The sequence below is a fragment of the Tamandua tetradactyla genome, chromosome 26, assembly GCF_023851605.1.
Source record: "Tamandua tetradactyla isolate mTamTet1 chromosome 26, mTamTet1.pri, whole genome shotgun sequence".
Classification (NCBI taxonomy): Eukaryota; Metazoa; Chordata; class Mammalia; order Pilosa; family Myrmecophagidae; genus Tamandua; species Tamandua tetradactyla.
The window spans coordinates 44,141,977-44,166,714 of NC_135352.1; the positions used below are offsets into that span (position 1 = coordinate 44,141,977).

The 24,738-nt window shown below is 38.7% G+C and overlaps 1 protein-coding gene across 7 annotated transcripts in view; it reads right to left on the reverse strand.

The window, feature by feature from the left end:
• PALLD (palladin, cytoskeletal associated protein) overlaps window positions 1–24,738 on the reverse strand; it is a 262,050-nt gene that overhangs the window by 19,818 nt on the left and 217,494 nt on the right. For 5 of the 7 annotated variants that reach the window (XM_077144442.1, XM_077144443.1, XM_077144444.1 and 2 more), the window contains 3 exons: window positions 21,065–21,163; window positions 20,270–20,320; window positions 18,551–18,772 (listed from right to left, as the gene is read on the reverse strand). In XM_077144442.1, the coding sequence (XP_077000557.1) occupies window positions 18,551–18,772; window positions 20,270–20,320; window positions 21,065–21,163 (372 nt within the window). The remainder of the gene's footprint in view (window positions 1–18,550; window positions 18,773–20,269; window positions 20,321–21,064; window positions 21,164–24,738) is intronic. The other 2 variants (XM_077144440.1, XM_077144446.1) reach the window with 1 other exon arrangement.

Sequence of the window (24,738 nt, forward strand, 5' to 3'; positions counted from 1 at the left end):
TCCTTCCCTTGACTTGAAACAAAACCACTCTTTCATGGATCCCTAATCATTTGGTTAAATATTTTCGATTTAAGTAAAAGAACCATACAAGTTGAAAGATAGGGGCATCATGATGAAAACAGACACTGAAGAAGAGTTTCTCCTGGAAATTACAATACTCCATATTTCTATTACTGATATCCATGTTCACAGGACATAATTATCAGCTAGTTACTCAGGTATACAACTGGGTTAATAGACTATTCACCATAGGAGTGATATATAAATTGGACTACTCCAACTAGCCCCAGATGACCTGCTGCCTAGCCCTGAGCTCTTTTTAGTAAACTCTTGGGTTAGCTTCTCTCATGAAGGAATGTTAATAGGTTCTAACAAAGCACCAAATCTACCCTTTTCTTTCCATTTTCTTTCCCTTTCCTTTTTTGTCTCTCTGAATTATACCCTCCCCCACCCCCATCACTTTTTTCCTGGGATCTCCCATTCCCTGAAAAATCAGTACTCTCAGCAGGTTTGATCCAATCTTGACCTAACTTTGAAGGAAAAAGATAGCTTGTATACTGCCACAATTCCTATGCTGTACTCAGAAAAGAAAAAAATAAAGTGACCACCATGATTTTGTGAAACTATTTTCAGAAAGAAGATCCTGACACACTGTCTATCTGAAAGTTGGGAGATATATAAAAGATACAGGGTAAAGGTTATGTAATTGTCACCTAGAGAGCTGTGGTATTAGTTTAAATTTTACTTTACTTTCTGTTCTTCCTATTACAGAAAGTTAGAGGCATAAAAATATGTAGGCTACAAATAAGCCAATATGATATTTCCTAAGGAATATGAAAAACATTTAGAAAGAGATTAAAACCAAAACCTTGATTGGAATAAAACATGAAGAGTATCTTCCCACACATACTCGCTGATCTTCACAATGATACAACGAAACAGGAGAGGCACTGGTTTCCCTATTTTACACAAAAGGGAGCTAAGATTCTGAGAAGTTAAACACCTGTTTTTTTGGTGCAGACTACTGTATGCACTGGAGATACACAAGACTGAACAGAATACAGGCCAGGCTCATGGAGCTTCAGGATGGTTTGCCCAAAGCCACGTGGGTGGAAGGAGACCCAGTCCCACACCCCGTCTGCTGACTACAGAAAACTGCTGTTTTCTCCCTGCAGTTGACCGCTTCACCAGGTCATCACAATTATGACAATATCTGAACGTCGGGAACCCTGGCAATTTACATGATCTGGAGATAGGAACTGTGGCAATAACTGTTAGTTGCCTACTTCTGTTAGCAGAATTTCAATTTTTTTTCAGAGTGGCTATGTATCCATCTAAATACTTGCTTTCCCACTCTTGTTTATAGCTAGGGGATGCCAACTGTTGCTCATGAGCCATCTGCAGAATTCTACTTTGTTTTTCTGGGAAAGCTTTCCAGTGTGGTGGGCAGTGACCGTCCTCCTCTCTCCATCCCTTCTTTCTACCTTCAAGACTAGCATGATGTCTGGACTCACAGCAGCCATCCTGCATCAGTGACGGAAGAGCTATATGAATCACAGTGACAGCAGCACTAGCAGACTGAGGTGCTTAACTAATGTTTGCACCTACCTTCAAGACTCTACTGTCAAAATAAACCCAATTTTGAAAGTCACAGCAGATCCTTTGTTATTTTTGATAACTTGCAACGAAAAACATCCCAAACTGGTTCCTGACAGGAATCTACTTTTGAATCTTAATTTTTAAAAAATAATCTTCTTCCTTAATATAAATTAACATGCAAATTGACAATACAACTAGCATCAAATTCAGCGCTTTTCATTCAACACCTTTAACCCTGAAGAACATTTTTGAAATCTCCACTGCTATGATAGGAAAAGGGTAGAAATATGTAGCACAAAGTAAATGCATGCATTATTAGGATCTGACTGTTACAACTTTTCTAAAACCTGTTTTTCAAAGTTGGTTCTAAATGTATAGAAACTATATTATTTATTAGTCTCTAGAAACTAAAAATTCATCAACTAGAATCTATTTTTCCATTATGGCAAACTGTTTTTTAAAAAATCTAATGGTAACTTTCAGTTCTCAAAACTAACTATATTGAGAATCATATTACATAATTATGTTCTTTTTGGTGGCTTGATTATTTCTGATGCAACAAAGAAGCTATATTATATATATAATTTCATATTTTTGCACATTGCCAGTTCTTTTCTTTTAATTATGTTTTACCTCCATTATACTTGGCATACAGCTTTCAGATGAGAATCAGGAAACACCTCTGAACCGAATATGAAACGAGAGAGTGCCAGGAAGGCGCCTTAGCGAGGTGTGGGATTTAGTTCATCCTCCCGAACAGTTACTAAATAGAACAGTACAGAACAACTGCTGGGGCCACGTCAGTGACTGGACACACAGCGTACCCCAGTCTGGACCAGCTGGACCGGCTGCGAGCCCCACCATGAACCGTGAGTTCCCCAAGCCATGGTGGCCGGTGCCCCTCCCACACAGGCTGCTTCCCAGAGGGGAAAGGAAAGGGAGTTTACCAGTAGTAGGGCTGAGCGCAACTAAGCTTCACTTGCGGAATTAATTCATGAATTCTGACTACTAAAAATAGGCCCCCAGCTCAGCTGAACCTGGTTAAAGTGGAGGTTGCTGATTTTTGCCAGGAGCTGAGAGGGCAGGGCTGACCAAAAAAAGAAAAAAAAGAAACAGAGGTTTTTTGGATCAGATACACAAAATACTTCAAAGGGTCTGGGCCCTGAAGGAAAGGAGGGGGCACAGAGGACCTGAAGATACAAAGCAACATACCAACTTATGCTCTTGATTGGCAAACCTGAGGGGTCCTGCTCTGAGAAGGATCTTTCTCCTTCTTTTTTGTGGCTGTGTTTCTATAAAGGCTCGACTGCCTTTGGATACAGTGGCAGGGGTTCTCAGGCTGCAACTGCCCCCCCCCCCCCCCCCCCCCCCCCCGGCATAGGCAGAAACAAGCTTCTTTGAGAGCTTGTCTGGAGCCTGTGCCTTCCCCAGTAGAAGGGTGGGGCCTACCTCAGGTGGATTCCTTCCTTCAAGAAATTCAGACCCCAGGGTTTGGAAATTTGAAGCATTAAAGCCAGCCCACAACCTCTCCTCTGTCTCCACCACAACCCATCAGGGAGAGTCTGCTGAAGTCTGCTCACCTCATGCAGACTTCACAGGAATGTCTTTCAACCTGCTGGGTCTCACCCTCAGGGAAACTGATGCAGGTGACTCTTTCCTTCTGACAGGAGGCCAGTTTGAACTGGAAAAATCTGGCTGGGGTCTATAATACATAAGTAGACCCTCCTAAGGGTGGGGGGGGGGGGAGGCACCATACAGGCAGGGCAAGAAACAAGAAAACAACTGAAAAATTCTGCTCTGTTAAACAAAACCTAAGCTAGTGGTCCAGAATAAGCTGAACTGAATGTCAAAGAACAGACAGACAACAAAGTCACCCAGCAAGAAAATCCTAGATAGAAGTGAAAACAATCTCCAGAATAAACTACTTAAGGTAATTAAATGCCTAGAGGCCAGCAAAAAATAACGAATCACATTAGGAAAACTGAAGATATGGCTCAGTCAAAGGAACAAACGAACAATTCAAATGCGATACAGGAGTTGAAACAATTAATTCAGAATGTTTGAACAGACATGGAAAACCTCATCAAAAATCAAATCAATGAACTGAGGGAGGATATAAAGAAGTCAAGGAATGAACAAAAAGAAGAAATAGAAAGTCCGAAAAAACAAATCACAGAACTTATGGGAATGAAAGGCACAGTAGAAGAGATGAAGAAAACAATAGAAACCTATAATGTTGGATTTCAAGAGGCAAAAGATAGGATTAGTGAACTGGAGGACAGAACATCTGAAATCTGACAAGCAAAAGAAAATATGGGGAAAAGAATGGGAAATATGAGTAGGGACAAAGGGAATTGAATGACAACATGAAGCGCATGAATATACGTGTTGTGGGTGTCCCAGAATGAGAAGAGAAGGGAAAAGGAGGAGAAAAACTAATGGAGGAAATTATCACTAAAAATTTCCCAACTTTTATGAAAGATTTAAATTATAGATCCAAGAAGTGCAGCATACCCCAAACAGAATAGATCCAAACAGACTTATTCCAAGACACTTACTAAGCAGAATGTCAGATGTCAAAGACAAAGAGAGAATCTTGAAAGCAGCAAGAGAAAAGCAATCCATCACATACAAGGGAAGCCCAATAAGACTATGCGTAGATTTCTCAGCAGAAACCACGGAGGTGAGAAGACAGTGGGAAGATATATTTAAATTACTAAAAGAGAAAAACTGCCAACCAAGAATTCTATACCCAGCAAAACTGTCCTTCAAAAATGAGGGAGAAATTAAAACATTTTCAGATGAAAAATCACTGAGAGAATTTGTGACCAAGAGACTGGCTCTGCAAGAAATTCTAAAGGGAGCACTAGAGGCAGACACGAAAAGACAGGAGAAAGAGGTGTGGAGAACAGTGCAGAAATGAAGACTATCAGTAAAGGTAAAAAGAAGAAAAATTAGATGTGACATACAAAATGCAAAAGGCAAAATGGTAGAAGAAAGTAGTACTCTTACAGTAATAACACTAAATGTTAATGGATTAAACTCCCCAATCAAAAGACATAGACTGGCAGAATGGATTAAAAAACAGGACCCAACTATATGCTGTCTATAGGAAACAAATCTTAGACCCAAGGATAAACACAGGTTGAAAGTGAAAGGTTGGGAAAGGGTATTTCATGCAAACAACAATCAGAAAACAGCAGGAGTAGCTATATTAATATCCAGCAAATTAGACTTCAAATGTAAAATAGTTAAAAGAGACAAAGAAGGACACTATTAATAAAAGGAACAATTCAACAAGAAGACATAACAATCATAAATATTTATGTACTGAGCCAGAATGCTCCAAAATACATAAGGCAAACACTGAAAAGAGAAATAGACACATCTACATAATACTTGGAGACTTCAATTCCTCACTCTCATCAATGGACAGAACATCTACACAGAGGATCAATAAAGAACCAGAGAATTTGAATAATATAATAAATGAGCTAGACTTAACAGACATTTATAGAACATTACACCCCAAAAGAAGAGAATACACCTTTTTCTCAAGTGCTCATGGATCATTCTCAAGGATAGACCATATGCTGGGTCACAAAGCAAGTCTCAATAAATTTAAAAAGATCAAAATCATACAAAACACTTTCTCAGATCACTAAGGAATGAAGTTGGAAATCAATAATAGGCAGAGTGCCAGAAAATTCACAAATATGTGGAGGCTCAACAGCACACTCTTAAACAACCAGTGGGTCAAGGAAGAAATTACAAGAGAAATCAGTAAATATCTAGAGGCAAATGAAAATGAAAATACAACATAACAAAATTTATGGGATGTGGCAAAGGTAGCGCTAAGAGGGAAATTTATTGCTCTAAATGCCTTTAAGAAGAAAGAGCAAAAATCGATGAATTAACTGTCCATTTGGAACAAGTAGAGAAAGAACAGCAAACTAACCCCAAAGCAAGCAAAAGGAAAGAAATAATGAAGATTAGAGCAGAAATAAATGAAATTGAGAACATGAAAACAATTGAGAAAAATCAACAAAGCCAGAAGTTGGTTCTATGAGAAAATCAGTAAGATCAATGGACCCTTAGCGAGGTTGACAAAAAGAAGAGAGAGGATGCCAATAAATAAAATCAGAAATGAAAGAGGAGACATAACCACTAACCCCACAGAAATAAAGGAAGTCATGAGAGGATACTATGAACAACTGTATGCCTGTAAACTCCACAATGTAGATGAAATGGACAGCTTTCTAGAAAAGCATGAACAACCAACATTGACTCGAGAACAAATAGACGACCTCAACAAACCAATCACAAATAAAGAAACTGAATCAGTCGTTAAGAAGCTCCTCAAAAAGAAAAGTCCAGAACCAGATGGCTTCACATGTGAATTCTACCAAACATTCAAGAAAGAATTAGTACCAATCCTGCTCAAACTCTTCAAAAAAATTTAAGAGGAGGGAAAAGTTACCTAACTCATTCTACGAAGCCAACATCACCCTCATACCAAAGCCAGACAAAGATATTACAAAAAAAGAAAACTACAGACCAGTCTCTCTAATGAATACAGATGCAGAAATCCTCAACAAAATTCTAGCAAATTGAATCCAGCAGCACATTAAAAGAATTATACACCATGACCAAGTAGGATTCATCCCAGGTATGCAAGGATGGTTCAACATAAGAATATCAATTAATGTAATACACTGTATCAACAAATCGAAGTAGAAAAACCACATCAATTGAGGCAGAAAAGGCATTTGACAAAATTCAACATCCTTTCCTGTTGAAAACACTTCAAAGGATCAAAATAGAAAGGAACTTCCTCAATATGATAAAGGGAATATATGAAAAACCCACAGGTAACATCATCCTCAATGGGGAAAAACTGAAAACTTTCCCCCTAAGATCAGGAACAAGACAAGGATGTCCACTATCACCATCGTTATTCAATAGTGTGTTGGAAGTTCTAGCCAGAGCAATTAGACAAGAAAAAGAAAACAAGGCATCAAAATAGGAAAGGAAGAAGTAAAACTCTCACTGTTGGCAGATGATATAATACTATATGTCGAAAACCCTGAAAAATCCACAGCCAAACTACTAGAGCTAATAAATGAGTACAGCAGTGGCAGGTTAAAAGATCAACACTCAAAAATCTGTAGTGTTTCTATACACTAGTAATGAACAATCTGAGGGCGAAATCAAGAAAAAAATTCCATTTACAATTACAACTAAAAGAATAAAATATTTAGGAATAAATTTAACTAAAGAGACAAAAGACCTATACAAAGAAAACTACAAGAAATTGTTAAAAGAAATCACAAAAGGCCTAAATAGATGGAAGGGCATACTGTGTTCATGGACTGGAAGACTAAATATAGTTAAGATGTCAATTCTACCTCAACTGATTTACAGATTCAATGCCACACCAATTAAAATATCAAAAACTTACTTTTCAGAAACAGAAAAACCAATAACCAAATTTATCTGTAAGGGTAGCATGCCCTTAATAGCTAAAAATATCCTGAGGAAGAAAAAAATGAAGTCAGAGGTCTCACGCTACCTGACTTTAAGGCATATTATGAAGCTACAGTGGTCAAAACAGCATGGTACTGGCATAAAGATAGATATACTGACCAATGGAATAGAATAGAATGTTCAGATATAGACCCTCTAATCTATGGACAACTGATCTTTGATAAGGCAGTCAAGCCAGCTCACTTGGGACAGAACAGTCTCTTCAATGGATATCCACATATAAAAGAATGAAAGAGGACCCATATCTCACACCCTATACAAAAATTAACTCAGAATGGATCAAAGACCTAAACATTAGATCTAAGGCCATAAAACTGTTAGAAGAAAATGTAGGGAAATATCTTATCAATCTTATAGTAGGAGGCGGTTTCCTAGACCTTACACCCAAAGCAAGAGCATTGAATAAATAAATAAATAAATAAATAAATAAATAAATAAATAAATGGGAACTCCTCAAAATTAAACACTTTTGCGCATCAAAGAACTTCATCAAGAAAGTAAAAAAGACAGCCTACACAATGGGAGACAATATTTGGAAACGATATATCAGATAAAGGTCTTGTATCCAGAATATATAAAGAGATTGTCAATTCAACAACAAAAAGACACACAATCCAATTACAAAATGGGCAAAAGACTTGAACAGACACTTCTCAGAAGAGGAAATACAAATGGCCATAAGGCACATGAAGAGATGCTCAGCTTCCCTGGCTATTAGAGAAATGCAGATCAAAACCACAATGAGATATCATCTCACACCCACCAGAATGGCCATTATCAATAAAACAGAAAATGACAAGTGCTGGAGAGGATGTGGAGAAAAAGGCACACTTATCCACTGTTGGTGGGTCCTCAGGAAGCTAAATATAGAATTGCCATATGACCCAGCAATACCATTGTTAGGTATCTACTCAGAGGACACATGAGGGCAAGGACACAAACGGACATTTACACACCAATGTTTATAGCAGCGTTATTTACAATTCCGAAGAGATGGAAACAGCCAAAATGCCCATCAGCAGAGGAGTAGCTAAACAAACTGTGGTATATACATACGATGGAATATTATGCAGCTGTAAAACAGAATAAAGTTATGAAGTATGTAACAACATGGATGGATCTTAAGGACATTATGCTAAGTGAGATAAGCCAGAAACAAAAGAACAAATACTGTATGGTCTCACTGATGAGCTGACATTAGTGAATAAACTTGGAGAATTTCACTGGTAACAGACAGCATCAGGAGATAGAAATAGGGTAAGATATTGGGTAACTGGAGCTGAAGGGATACAGATTGTGCAATAGGACTGAATATAAAAACTCAGAAATGGACAGCGCAATACTACCTAAGTATAATACAATTATGTTAAAACACTGAATGAAGCTGCATGTGAGAATGATAGAGGGAGGAGGGCTGGGGACAAAAATGAAATCAGAAAGAAAGGTAGATGATAAAGATTGAGATGGTATAATCTAGGAATGCCTGGAGTGTATACTGATAGTGACTAAATGTACAAATTAAAAAATGTTTTTGCATGAGGAAGAACAAAGGAATGTCATTACTGCAGGGTGCTGAACATAGATGGTAATTAATATTTAAAAATTTTACCTTATGTGTGAAACTAAAGCAAAAAATGTTTATTTGGTACAAAATTTATATTTTGACTAGTGCATTTCCTAATATAACTTATTATGTAGACAGCTTAGTTGAACACCATAAATACATGGAACATTGAGTAGGGCATGAGGTTGTGTTGGTCTGTCCAGAGTGATGCCCCGATAAATCCCAGAGTGGTTTGAACAGTGAATAAAAAAGTCTTTGCAAAGCCCCCTTCGGGGAATGGTGAGAAAGGGGGTAAAATTCAGCTTCCCCAAGTTGAATTCATGATATTCTCACAAGCTGTGGGTACAAACAAAGCAATAGGCTGAGCCCCCAATCTTGGGGTTTGTTCGTATGAAACTTAACCCCACAAAGGATAGGTCAAACCTACTTAAAATTAGGCCTAAGAGTCACCCCCAAGAGAACCTCCTTTGTTGCTCATATGTGGCCTCTCTCTCCAGCCAACACAACAAGCAAACTCACTGCCCTTCCCGTCTACATGGGTCATGACTCCCAGGGGTGTGGACCTTCCTGGCAACGTGGGACAGAAGTCCTAGAATGAGCTGAGACTCAGCATCAAGGGATTCAGAAAACCTTCTCGACCAAAAGGGGAAAGAACAAAATGAGACAAAATAAAGTGTCAATGGCTGAGAGATCCCAGAGTCGAGAGGTTATCCTGGAGGTTATTCTTATGCATTAAATAGATATCACCTTGTTAGTCAAGATGTAATGGAGAGGCTGGGGGGAACTGCCTGAAAATGTGGAGCTGAGCTCCGGTAGCCATGTTTCTTGAAGATGATTGTATAATGATATAGCTTTTGCAATGTGACTGTGTGATTGTGAAAACCTTGTGTCTGATGCTTTTATCTACCTGATCAACAGACAAGTAAAACATACAGAATAAAGATAAATAATAGGGGGAACAAATGTTAAAATAAATTTAGATTGAAATGCTAGTAGATCAATGAAAGGGAGGGGAAAGGGGTATGGTATGTATGAATTTTTTCTGTTGTCTTTTTATTTCTTTTTCCGAATTAATGCAAATGTTCTAAGAAATGATCATGATGATGAATATGGAACTATGTGATGATATTGTGAATTACTGATTATATACGTAGAAAGGAATGATGATAAGTTAAGGATGTTTGCGTGTGTTTGTTGTTATATTTTTAAAAAATTAAATTAATAAAACAGTTCTAAAATTGTATCCGGACTGCTAATGGAAAGGAAAGGGGAAAGTACAAGAAATGAAGTGAGTAAATTAGAAATCAGTTTCAATGTTCTTATGTCTCAATTAGAACAGGTAAGTAAATAAGGATTTTTAAAAAGCTGAAAAAGAGATGCTTTTCTTTAAACATGATAAATATTCCATAACTGAATTACCTTAATATCATATATATAAACTATGCAGAAGCAGACAGCTCTTTATTTAACCAGGGAGGGGGAGAAAAAAGCATGAGAGTGAGAAGAGAGAAAATGAGATAAAGGGATGAAAAGGGAGGAGAGGAGGGAGGAAAATGAAAGAAAGGAAGGACACAACAATAAATAAAAAGCTCTAAAAAGTTGCCAAGTTCAGTCTTCTTAAAGCTATGAAGCATTTAAATTTGTACTGGAGAAAGTTACGATGTTAAAAACAAAAGCCCATCATTCAAGAGTGTTCTATAAGAACAGGAATCCATATTCTTAGAACTTCATTAATGATCTTAAACCATGATTGAGGCTTAAAAATAATATGGGAATTTTTTATGAATATTTTGGAAGTTCAAAATTTCTTGTTCAGTTTTATTCATAAGCAGAAAATTTATTTTAATACATGTATTTGATATCATGTTTGTGCAACATGAACAATACATTGAATACAGTCATCTCAATATGGTAACATGAGAATATGGTAAACCAGTTCTCTAACCACAGACTTTACTTGAAAAGTCCTGTTTAATTAGGATATGGCTATGGCTTTGAAAATTTAAGGCTATTTTTTGTGCTTCAGCTTTCTCTATAAGAGAGAATAAATTAGGCTTTAGGAAAAGAGTATGATGGCAAAACAACACATGGAGCCATGAGCCACGACCACCTGAACAGGCCACGCATTGTCACATCATCTTCCCTCCCATTTCACTAATTCTTATTTCAGCTTTCATTCCACTGTTACATCTTTAATTTCAGTGACTTTATTTTTTCATTACTATATGTTTGCTTTACAAATTTGCTTTTTTGGGGCACTTTTCTCTCATAGTTTCTATTCTAAAAATTGCTTCAATCATTTTTAAGTGTACTATTGAATAGTCTTCAGATTGTTCAATATCTAATACTTGGAGTTCTGTCCTCTTGTTTCTTGTGCTATTAATGACTCTCTTCACTGTGGTTCATTTCCTCATATGGTTTTAATTTTTTTTTATTAGGAACTAATGTCCAGTAGCATTTGCTCTCTCCTTCCCCGTGGAAGTGTGGTAGGGCCCAAGCTGTGAAAATATCATACAGGGCAATTTTTTGTGTGTGCTTCCACCAGAAACTTAAGGATTTTAATCCTCTGGGACTAAATTTCATGTTAATTTCTCAGGTTTGAGCTCCACAGCGTGTGATATTGTAAACATGGGGTTTCAATTCCTCATGGGTGCCTTTTTTATCCTGTTCACTCAAGTTGCAGGGGAAGGCACAGTCCTGTTACTGCTGTGCGTTGTCCTGTGCTCCTGAGAGGACAGGACAGACCCACAGGCAGCATGTCTCCCTGTCTGCAGGGAGCTCAGGTGACTGAGCACCAGGGGCTTATCTCTGGGCCCATGCTCACAGCCTCCCTGCCCGGCTCTTCTGTGTAAACCTAAGAAACCTTGTTGCAGTCCATGGGCAAGGGTCACCTCTCCTTTGTGGTGCAGAGCCCCAGGTTTATGTCCAAGCCTTGCCACGCACTGCCTTCCCACCTCGGGGAAAGTTCATGAAGCTCACCTGAGCAGGAGTTTAGTTCTCTGCAGTCTGGGTGGGACAGTGGTAACCTCTCATGAGGGGGTAATGATGGAGCCGGTGAAAATTTCATTGCCAATCATTGTCCTGTTCTGCTCTAGTATGCAAACTAACCCTGCCACCCCTCTTTTGGTCTCTAAGGCCTCCTGAAGATGGCCCTGAACTTAGGGCACTAAGACATTTGCATCATGGCTATTGAGAAAGACAGTCAATCTCCTCCTCATGGCATACATGCTGCATTTTGGAAGCTAAACTCTTCCTCAGAAAATATGATGCTTAAAAAAACGCCATTATCTTCTCCGCCGGCGCTCCCACCGCCATCTAGCCCTCCTCTTCCTCTTTCTCCACTGTGGTGCTCCGCCGCCATCTAGCCCTCCTCTTTCTATTTCTCTGCCGTGGTGCTCCCGCCGCCATCTAGCCCTCCTCATCCCCCTTCTCCGCCAGCGCTCCCACCGCCATCTAGCCCTCCTCTTCTTTCTCTGCCGGTGCTCCCGCTGCCATCTAGCCCTCCTCTTCCCCCTTCTCTGCCGGCGATTCTGCCGTCATCTTGCCCTTCTCTTTCCCCTTCTGCTCCAGTGGCTCTCCATCCGCCATCTAGCCCTCCTCTTCCTCTTTCTCCGCCGGCGGCGCTCCCGCCGCCATCTAGCCCTCCTCTTCCTTTTTCTCCGGCAGCGCTCCATCCGCCAGCTTATCCTTCCCTTTCTCCTCCTACTCCAGCGGCTCTCCAACCACCACCGTGCCCTCTTCCGCCTTCACCGGCTCCTCCGCCACCGTCCTCGACAGCCTTGCCATCCTCGCCTTTCCTCCTCCAGAACAGCTACTAGGGGAGTAGAAACGATACAGAACAGCTCCCGGAGCCACGACAGAGATAAAAAAGACAGCGTACCCCATCCTGGAACGGCTGACTGGCTGGGGGAACCGGCTCCGGTGAGATCGCCGAGGGGCTCAGGCTTCCCCGGGTGGGGCGGCAAGCGGCCGGGGTCCCTCCCCTCCTCCTTCCCGGGCCAGCTGGCAGAATTGGGCAGGCGGTCCCCTCAAACCGCAGCGGCTGGCGCCCCCACCATGTGCGGCCCCCCAGACCAACTGAGAGAATTGGATCGGAAATCCCCAGGCCGCGGAGAACGGTGACCGGGGGGGTCCCTTCCAAACAAGTGACTCCCCGGTCTGGCTGGGAACAGTGCACTCTCCTGGGCCGCGGCGGCTGGCGCCCTCCTGCCACGCTTGGCGCCCCAGGTCAACTAGGAAATTTGGACGGGCGCTCTCCCGGGCTGCGGCGACCAGCGACCCTCCCTGTGTTCGGACCCCTGGGCCGGCTGGCACTCTTCCAAGCCACTTCAGCTGGCGAACCTCCCCCATGGCGAGAGTTTTCCAAAGTTAAAGGACCCACAGCACCTTTTACTGGTGGGACCCGCAGACAAACGTGTGCCACGAGCGCCACCTACTGGGCAGGATAAGAAAAACAGAACCCAGAGAATTCATAGAAAAATCTTTCAACCTGTTGGGTTCAACACCCAGGGAAATCTGACTAAATGCCCAGACGTCAGCAGAAGATAACGGATCACGCTCAGAAAATTGAAAATATGGCCCAGTCAAAGGAACAAACCAATAGTTCAAATGAGATACAGGAGCTGAGACAACTAATGCTGAATATACGAACAGAAATGGAAAACCTCTTCAAAAACGAAATCGATAAATTGAGGGAGGACATGAAGAAGACATGGGCTGAACAAAAAGAAGAAACAGAAAAACTGAAAAAACAAATCACAGAACTTATGGAAGTGAAGGATAAAGTAGAAAAGATGGAAAAAAAACAATGGATATCTACAATGATAGATTTAAAGAGACAGAAGATAGAATTAGTGATTTGGAAGATGGCATATCTGAATTCCAAAAAGAAACAGAAACTATCGGGAAAAGAATGGAAAAATTTGAACAGGGTATCAGGGAACTCAAGGACAATATGAAGCGCACAAATATACGTGTTGTGGGTGTCCCAGAAGGAGAAGAGAAGGGAAAAGGAGGAGAAAAACTAATGGAAGAAATGATCACTGAAAATTTCCCAACTCTTATGAAAGACCTAAAATTACAGATCCAAGAAGTGCAGCGCACCCCAAAGAGATTAGACCCAAATAGGCGCTTTCCAAGACACTTACTAGTTAGAATGTCAGAGGTCAAAGAGAAAGAGAGGATCTTGAAAGCAGCAAGAGAAAAATAATCCATCACATACAAGGGAAACCCAATAAGACTATGTGTAGATTTCTCAGCAGAAACCATGGAAGCTAGAAGACAGTGGGATGATATATTTAAACTACTAAAAGAGAAAAACTGCCAACCAAGACTCCTATATCCAGCAAAACTGTCCTTCAAAAATGAGGGAGAAATTAAAACATTCTCAGACAAAAAGTCACTGAGAGAATTTGTGACCAAGAGACCAGCTCTTCAAAAAATACTAAAGGGAGCACTAGATTCAGATACGAAAAGACAGAAGAGAGAGGTATGGAGAAAAGTGTAGAAAGAAGGAAAGTCAGAAATGTATATATAATACAAAAGGCAAAATGGTAGAGGAAAATATTATCCAAACAGCAATAACACTAAATGTTAATGGACTGAATTCCCTAATCAAAAGACATAGACTGGCAGAATGGATTAAAAAACAGGCTCCTTCTATATGCTGTCTACAGGAAACACATCTTAGACCCAAAGATAAACATAGGTTGAAAGTGAAAGGTTGGGAAAAGATATTTCATGCAAATAACAACCAGAAAAGAGCAGGAGTGGCTATACTAATATCCAACAAGTTAGACTTCAAATGTAAAACAGTTAAAAGAGACAAAAAAGGACACTATATACTTATAAAAGGAACAATTAAACAAGAAGACAGAACAATCATAAATATTTACGCACCGAACCAGAATGCCCCAAAATATGTGAGGAATACACTGCAAACACTGAAAAGGGAAATAGACTCATATACCATAATAGTTGGAGACTTCAATTCACCACTCTCATCAATGGAAAGAACATCTAGACAGAGGATCAATAAAGAGATAGAGAATCTGAATATTACTATAAATGAGCTAGACTTAACAGGCATTTATAGGACATTACATCCCACAACAGCAGGATACACCTTTTTCTCAAGTGCTCATGGATCATTCTCAAAGATAGACCATATGCTGGGTCACAAAGCAAGTCTTAACAAATTTAAAAAGATTGAAATCATACACAACACTTTCTCGGATCATAAAGGAATGAAGTTGGAAATCAATAATAGGCAGACTGTCAGAAAATTCACAAATACGTGGAGGCTCAACAACACACTCTTAAACAACAAGTGGGTCAAAGAAGAAATTGCAAGAGAAATTAGTAAATACCTTGAGGCGAATGAAAATGAAAACACAACCTATCAAAACTTATGGGACGCAGCAAAGGCAGTGCTAAGAGGGAAATTTGTTGCCCTAAATGCCTATATCAGAAAAGAAGAAAAGGCAAAAATGCAGGAATTAACTGTCCACTTGGAAGAACTGGAGAAAGAACAGCAAACTAATCCCAAAGCAAGCAAAAGGAAAGAAATAACAAAGATTAGAGCAGAAATAAATGAAATTGAAAACATGAAAACAATAGAGAAAATCAATAAGACCAGAAGTTGGTTCTATGAGAAAATCAATAAGATTGATGGGCCCCTATCAAGATTGACAAAAAGAAGAAGAGAGAGGATGCAAATAAATAAGATCAGAAATGGAAGAGGAGACATAACTACTGACCTCACAGAAATAAAGGAGGTAATAACAGGATACTATGAACAACTTTACGCTAATGAATACAACAATTTTGATGAAATGCACGGGTTCCTGGAAAGACATGAACAACCAACTTCGACTCAAGAAGAAATAGATGACCTCAACAAACCAATCACAAGTAAAGAAATTGAATTAGTCATTCAAAAGCTTCCTAAAAAGAAATATCCAGGACCAGACGGCTTTACATGTGAATTCTATCAAACATTCCAGAAAGAATTAGTACCAACTCTCCTCAAACTCTTCAAAAAAATCGAAGTGGAGGGAAAACTACCTAATTCATTCTATGAAGTCAACATCACCCTCATACCAAAACCAGGCAAAGATATTACAAAAAAAGAAAACTACAGACCAATCTCTCTAATGAATATAGATGCAAAACTCCTCAATAAAATTCTAGCAAATCGTATCCAACAACACATTAAAAGAATTATACATCATGACCAAGTAGGATTCATCCCAGGTATGCAAGGATGGTTCAACATAAGAAAATCAATTAATGTAATACACCATATCAACAAATCAAAACAGAAAAATCACATGATCATCTCAATTGATGCAGAGAAGTCATTTGACAAGATTCAACATCCTTTCCTGTTGAAAACACTTCAAAGGATAGGAATACAAGGGAACTTCCTTAAAATGATAGAGGGAATATATGAAAAACCCACAGCTAATATCATCCTCAATGGGGAAAAATTGAAAACTTTCCCCCTAAGATCAGGAACAAGACAAGGATGCCCACTATCACCACTATTATTCAACATTGTGTTGGAGGTTCTAGCCAGAGCAATTAGACAAGAAAAAGAAATACAAGGCATCAAAATTGGAAAGGAAGAAGTAAAACTATCACTGTTTGCAGACGATATGATACTATACATCGAAAACCCGCAAAAATCCACAACAAAACTACTAGAGCTAATAAATGAGTACAGCGAAGTAGCAGGTTACAAGATCAACATTCAAAAATCTGTAGCATTTCTATACACTAGTAATGAACAAGCTGAGGGGAAAATCAAGAAACGAATCCCATTTACAATCGCAACTAAAAGAATAAAATACCTAGGAATAAATTTAACTAAAGAGACAAAAAACCTATATAAAGAAAACTACAAAAAACCGTTAAAAGAAATCACAGAAGACCTAAATAGATGGAAGGGCATACCGTGTTCATGGATTGGAAGACTAAATATAGTTAAGATGTCAATCCTACCTCAATTGATTTACAGATTCAATGCAATACCAATCAAAATCCCAACAACTTATTTTTCAGAAATAGAAAAACCAATAAGCAAATTTATCTGGAAGGGCAGGTTGCCCCGAATTGCTAAAAACATCTTGAGGAAAAAAAACGAAGCTGGAGGTCTTGCGCTGCCTGACTTCAAGGCATATTATGAAGCTACAGTGGTCAAAACAGCATGGTATTGGCATAAAGATAGATATATCGACCAATGGAATCGAATAGTGCGCTCAGATATAGACCCTCTCATCTATGGACATTTGATCTTTGATAAGGCAGTCAAGCCAACTCACCTGGGACAGAACAGTCTCTTCAATAAATGGTGCCTAGAGAACTGGATATCCATATGCAAAAGAATGAAAGAAGACCCATATCTCACACCCTATACAAAAGTTAACTCAAAATGGATCAAAGATCTAAACATTAGGTCTAAGACAATAAAACAGTTAGAGGAAAATGTAGGGAGATATCTTATAAAACTTACAATTGGAGGCGGTTTTATGGACCTTAAACCTAAAGGAAGAGCACTGAAGAAGGAAATAAATAAATGGGAGCTCCTCAAAATTAAACACTTTTGCGCATCAAAGAATTTCATCAAGAAAGTAGAAAGACAACCTACACAATGGGAAACAATATTTGGAAACGACATATCAGATAAAGGTCTAGTATCCAGAATTTATAAAGAGATTGTTCAACTCAACAACAAAAAGACAGTCAACCCAATTACAAAATGGGAAGAAGACTTGAACAGACACCTACCAGAAGAGGAAATACAAATGGCCAAAAGGCACATGAAGAGATGCTCAATGTCCCTGGCCATTAGAGAAATGCAAATCAAAACCACGAGATATCATCTCACACCCACCAGAATGGCCATTATCAACAAAACAGAAAATGACAAGTGCTGGAGAGGATGTGGAGAAAGAGGCACACTTATCCACTGTTGGTGGGAATGTCAAATGGTGCAACCACTGTGGAAGGCAGTTTGGCAGTTCCTCAAAAAGCTGAATATAGAATTGCCATATGACCCAGCAATACCATTGCTGGGTATCTACTCAAAGGACTTAAGGGCAAAGACACAAATGGACATTTGCACACCAATGTTTATAACAGCGTTATTTACAATTGCAAAGAAATGGAAACAGCCAAAATGTCCATCAACAGAAGAGTGGCTAAACAAACTGTGGTATATACATGCGATGGAATATTATGCAGATTTAAGACAGGATAAACTTATGAAGCATGTAATAACATGGATGGACCTAGAGAACATTATGCTGAGTGAGTCTAGCCAAAAACTAAAGGACAAATACTGTATGGTCCCAGTGATGTGAACCGACATTCGAGAATAAACTTGGAATATGTCATTGGTACACAGAGTCCAGCAGGAGTTAGAAATGGGTAAGATAATGGGTAATTGGAGCTGATGGGATACAGACTGTGCAACAGGACTAGATACAAAAACTCAAAAATGGACAGCACAATAATACCTAATTGTAAAGTAATCATGTTAAATCACTGAATGAAGCTGCATCTGAGCTATAGGTTTTTTGTTTTTTGTTTTTTTTTACTATTATTATTACTTTTATTTTTTTCTCTATATTAGCATTCTATATCTTTTTCTGTTGTGTTGCTAGTTCTTCTAAACCGATGCAAATGTACTAAGAAACGATGATCATGCATCTATGTGATGATGTTAAGAATTACTGATTGCATAAGTAGAATGGTATGATTTCTAAATGTTGGGTTAATTTCTTTTTTTCCGTTAATTAATAATGAAAAAAAAAACGCCATTATTTTCCAGCTCACCTTTGGTTTTGGATTCCCAGCCACTCTGCAACTGAAAGTTACAGGCATCCCCTCAAATATCTTGTAATGTTTCAACTTCATCTCAAAGAATGGTGCCACTCCATTTTCCGCAGGCACGTCTCCATATGGCGCGTCATCACCCGACTCATCCACAGGAGACCTTTCCAGCCTGTACTCTATCTCACTGATGAGCCTCTGTTCACAGCTGGAGACTTTGTATTCCTGAGTCAAATAAAGGAAGGGCACATGAGCAGTCTCAGTCCCTCGGGCTTTGATGGGTGCCTCCTGAGTCTTATCCCCTGTCCAATAAAGCCTTCAAGAGACAATGACAGGTTTACTAGGGAACCTAAACACAAAGCCTAGACCCAATTCAGCTCTCTATAAAGCAGAAAATCCCTGAAAGTATAGATGCTATTTCATATTGTCTCCAAGCCCTATCATGCCCCCCCCAAAACAAAACAAAACAAAACAAAACAATGAAGATGAGTATCTTCCTCTTTTCTCTCTTGGGGAAAAAAAAGAAAAGCAAAGGTTATGTCTCCTGAACTGTATAAAAGAAAAACGCAACGGAACAATTATTTCTTTCCATAGGGTAAAAACTTCGGGGAGTGTGTCTCGCCACCAGTAGATGTGGCAAGCAGCTGCAATAGTCATTGATTTGTCAAAGGAGTAACAGAAAAATGGCACTGCGTTTTTGTTTTTCATTCATGAAAATCCCTGCCACACTGCCTCTGGATCCCTCCTTGGATCAGCAGCTATTAGGAACTTATCTCTACCCTCCTTAAAAGAAAACCAAGACAGATAATTGAAAACCTTTTATATAAAAAGCAAACAAGGATATACATGCTATGAATTAAGATTCACAATTTAACATAACAAAATGACGGTCAATGAAATTTCTCATTTGTAATTGTTCCCATAAGCCCTGTAATCTCCCAGGTGATTATACTTTCTTATACTAAAATATTTTGGTTAAAATTATGTTGCTGTAGGAAGCAAAAACAATTTTATATGATTAAAAAAATTATCTTCTGTTTGTAATTTACTATAGAAATTCAATATCAAAGTTGAGTCAAAAAATGAAATAAATTGTTAGGGGAAAACAAAACAAAACAAAACAAAAACCAAGAATCAAAGTCCAGTCAAATTTTTGGTTAAAAAAACTAAAGCAAAACAAGGAAGCCACTGGCAGCCTATGGTGCTGAAGGCGGGGCTACATTTCTTGCTTACAACGTGCGATGCAGACAAGGCAGCCCATTAAAGGTATTCCCCATTTAGTAGTGAACAAAATGTTGTTTTAACTAGGTTTTCTCTTTAAATAAGTTACCCAATCTTTAAAAAAGCAGTTTGAGGACTTGAAGTAATACAATGGTATGAATAAAATCACAAAAAATACACTACAAGTTGTTTTGTTTTGTCTAATTCCTGTCAAATTCATCAGTTTAGGAATTAAGACCTTTTTTCCCTAGAAAGGTATAGCAAATGAAAAGGTTTTCATAATTTAAGGTTCAGAGTATCCACTGATGACAGAATTATATTCAACTTTGTAATTAAATTTCAAGAAAAATCACAGTGTAACAGTTTTGCTCATCTGGTATTAGTACTAATGATTGACACAAGGCAGTAAGGACAGATACAGAAGTTAACAGAAGGAAGAACACAAGAAAACAGACACAGTAAAAGACAGGAAGGAAAAGAAAAGAAGGTGAAAAGCTTAACCTGTGGACCATCCAGAGGACTCCCTACAGAAGCATGAGGAGACCCAATTTCCTGTAATGCAGAAAAAAAGAAGTGAAGGCTAATAACAGAATTAATGAGTACAGTAAGATTTCTCAACTTCTTTACGTGAAACTTGTATGGCAGCATTATTGAACATGCAGAAAACTTTCAAATTTTGAAGGCTGACCCATTTCGAAATAAACATGAGAAAAGGTTAACTTAGTCCTTCAGCTTAAGATTATATCTGGGGACTCCAAACAGAAGCAGTAGAAATTCTAAGAGTTTACAGAAAACCTATGAAGTAACCTTTTTGGGGGGACAAAACAGTATTTTAGGTCTTCTCCTGATTTATATATAGTGATGTATAACTATTTATGAGAAAAAAAGACAGCCTTTTCTCTACATAAATATTTTACTTTGGATATTAACAATATAATATAATGGGGAAAATCCACTACTACTTCAACAATTTCTGTGAAAATGTGTTTCTCTGTGCACAATTATTTTACTTTAAATCACAGGACAGGAAAATACAGAAAGATACTTGAAGGGAGAATAAACCAATGCAGAGGAGGACAAAAAGGAGAGGTGTAATTGCCTGAGATGGCACTGCGGGGTGCTAGCGGTGGCGGCACACACTGTGTGCGGCTGCTGATGCAAACACTGCGTTTCTGTGACTCGCTCTTGACTTTCCACAGAAACGATCTCAAGATTAGTGTCCAGAAAGAGAATGGGGCGAGGGGATGGATTCAGAGTCATTTTCTAAGAAGCCTGAACCCCAGAGTGATGTAATACCTGATGAGCAGTTTCCTCTTCTGGCTCCTGAATATTAAAGACAGTTGCGCTGTCGGCACCTAAAAGTCGACGAGCCATTCTTTCTTCATACGTTAGCCTCTAAACAAGGAAGTCACAAAAAATACAAAATTAGAAAAATCACAATTTTATACCACCCCATGAAATGAAACAAAAAACAAAAACCAGTTGATGCTTTCTGGACTGATCCTTTCTGTACTTCACATGCCCACATGCACGAGGATCTCTGCCTTCCCTGCTTCAGCTGTCCTGCCTTTCGCCACTCCTTCTGCTCCTGATGGCTAATCCAGGGTTGGCAGATGTGGCCATCAATCTCGATGGTCATCAACTGATACACTACCAAGTGTGAATAAAAAGCAACAGGGTAGAAACTATGTGGAGAATATATGTCATGAACTTGTTGATAAAAGGAAGAGAAGAAAAGATATTTAAACAGCAAAATATTATTTAAAGGAAATGTACTCATAGTCACAGGCTCTCAAACAGCCAAGTTAGCGTTAAAGACTCTCCTAAGGGAAGATTTAGACACCCTGGCAGGATGACCCATCTGCTTTGGGGTCTCCCTCTCCGGATCATTTCTTGGGCTGCCCTGGAATGTAGGTGGATGTAGGTAAATGTGGTAATTCCCAAAAGACAACTGCATATAGCCAAACTAGCAACAGAACGATGAAAGACAGTTGCCAAAGCTAATGGCCAGTTTGTCATTCTCCTCGGAGGCAGGCTGCTTGGTCATTAGGCAAAGAGGTGGTGTTCTTGCATCTGGCAGCCAGCACCTAGGTTCAGGAAAAGCCATTTTTGCTAGGCCTCTTGTAGATGGGAAATGCCAGCATTTTTGCTCTGTCTTTTGGGGCAATTTTTGCCCTTGCTCTTTGACTGTAGGATCTGTGAGGAGGTTTCTGAGGCCGTCTGGCCCATCAGGAACATTTTCTAAAAAAGTATGTAACCCGAAAGAGTAAGAAATCTAAGAATAGGCAAAATTAAAAAAAAGATCCAGAGGTAATTTCATATATGCTTCCAAACTTTTGAGTATAAATGCAAAATCTATTAGAAAATTCTTAATCAGGAAAACATGTTGGGTAAACTTAAAATTTCCAGTAACTGCTGGTTCCAGTCCCAGTTGAAACTGGAAAGTGAAACGAGTTAATTGCCAAATTACAAATAGTACCAAAGTTCAAATTATTTCACTTAATTCAGAAGGGGAAAGGGATAATGAGGGGTATGTGAGTGGTGAAAAGTGTGTCCCCACCCAGTATGTTATTATTTAAATTAGTTTTCTCATGTCTATTAAAATAAAAAAAATCAATAAATTCAATTTAAAATGAGAGTTTTAAATTTCTGCTCTCTTAAAGAGCCTTCTTAATGGTTTCAAGGATAACAGTACCAACATCAAAAGGAGGGCTGGAGTAATTTCCATGCCATTCCTTATAATCAGATACACCAATCTGATATCTATTCCTTCATCAGAATGCACCTATCATTTAAAGACAAATTAACGTCACAATTTTGTTTCTGAATCAGAATGCCATGTTATAAGCCCTTTTCTACAGAAGCCAAAAATAAGACATAGCCATAATTACATGGAATCTTGAATAGGGTATGAGATATTGTTGGTTTGTACAGGTTAGTGTGATGCCCCGATATATCCCAGATATATATTTGGGCGGAGAATGTAAAAATATTTGCAGAGTCCCCTTAGGAGAGTGGGGAGAAAGGAGGAAATGTTTAACTTCCCCATCTGGGGAATTTCTGATACTCTTGTAAGCAGTGGGGACAACCAATTCGACAGGCTGAGCCCTCAATCTTGGGGGTTGCTGCTGTGAAGCTTATTCCTGCAAAGGAGAAGCTAAGCCTTCTGATAATTATGCCTAAGAGTCACCCCCAGAGAGCTCTCTTTTGTTGCTCAGATGTGGCCTCTCTAAGCCAACTCAGCAGGTGAGTTCACTGCTCTTCCCCCTATGTGGGACATGACTCCCAGGGGTGTAAATCTCCTCGGCCACATGGGACAAAAATCCCAGGGATGAGCCGGGACCTGACATTATGGGATTGAGAAAACCTAGACCAAAGAGGGGAAGAGAGAAATGAGACAAAGTGTCAGTGGTTGAGAGATTTCAGAGTCGAGAGGTTATCCTGGAGGTTATTCTTACACATTATACAGATATCCCTTTTTAGTTTATGGTGTATTGGAGGTTGGAGGGAAGTACCTGAAACTGTTGAGCTGTGTTCCAGAAGACTTGATTCTTGAAGGAGGCTATATAACTACAGAGCTTTTACAGTGTGACTGTGTGATTGTGAAAACTTTGTGTCTTTGATGCTCCTTTTATCCAAGGTATGGATAGATGAGTGAAAAAAAAAAGGTTAAAAAATAATAAGGGAAGATAAAGGGTAAAAACTGTGTGGATTGAAAATACTGTGGGTCAATGAGAGGGAGGGTTAAGAGGTATGAGCTCTTTTTTTTTTTTTCTTTTTCTGGAGTGATGCAAATGTTGTAAAAATGATTATGGTGATGAATACACAACTATGTGATGGTACTGTGAGCCACTGATTGTATAAAATGGTTGGACTGTACGGAATTTTCTCAAAATATTTTTTAAAATAGTAAAGAAAAGTGACAGAATAGTATGTAACATTAGGAAAATAGTTCTGCTTGAGAACCCCATTTTCTAAAAAGGGAAACTTTAATTTTCTTTTGTAGCTCTCAAATGTAGAAATCTGTGGAACTTATTTTGAATGTCATTCACTGCTAAGCAAATACAAATAATATTTATATAATACATAACAGATAAATATAAATGTTAAAAACATAAATACTATGATATGACTAACAGCTTATAGAAGTCATACCTTAACCAAGAAAATAGTCTACAAGAGACATTTAAATGAACAACCAAAAAAAGAAAAAAAGCTGGAGAGATGCCTTTACCTGGCTTGAACAGTCCACTCTATTTGTTTAAACTTTCAAAGGCTTTAGTGACAGAGCCAGGGAGAACTTTCAGGGTGTGTACATTTACACATGCAATCACTCACTTCAGGGAGAAAATATTTTTCCTTTATGAAAATCTTTAGTGGAATGAGTAACTAATACAGGTTCTCATTAGAATTTTAATCTTCCTGAACTCAGACAAGGAGGCCCTAATAATTAAAATCAGCATTCAATACCCCGTCACTATTACTCACCCTTCCAATCGAAGTGGTCATTCTCACATTTTTATTTATTATATTTGATAAGTAAAATTCCCAGTAAATATAATTAACATAGAGAGCTTTCCTTCCACACACACACACACACACACACACACACACACAAATGTCTGAGTGGGAGTATTTACACAGAGCCCCTTTTTCTCTTCTGCTTAAGGGCCAGGCAACTGTTCCCAGTGATAACCCCATAATAAAGCAAAGCGGTTCCTTCCTGTAAACCTAGGAAATCTTGTTTGTTTATACTTGCTTTTTCAATCTCCTTAAAGTACCTGATGTGGTCAGAAAAGGGTGAACAAACAAACACAAAAAAAATAAAATAATGATGAGGAAATGTTTAAGTCCAATGGAGAGAACATTTCATGTTTTTTTTTTTATCCAATCTATTTAACTACTCTTACCTTTCTGCAGCCTCAAAACATACTTATTTTTCTCTTGAGTTTCGTTGTCCTGCCCCAATA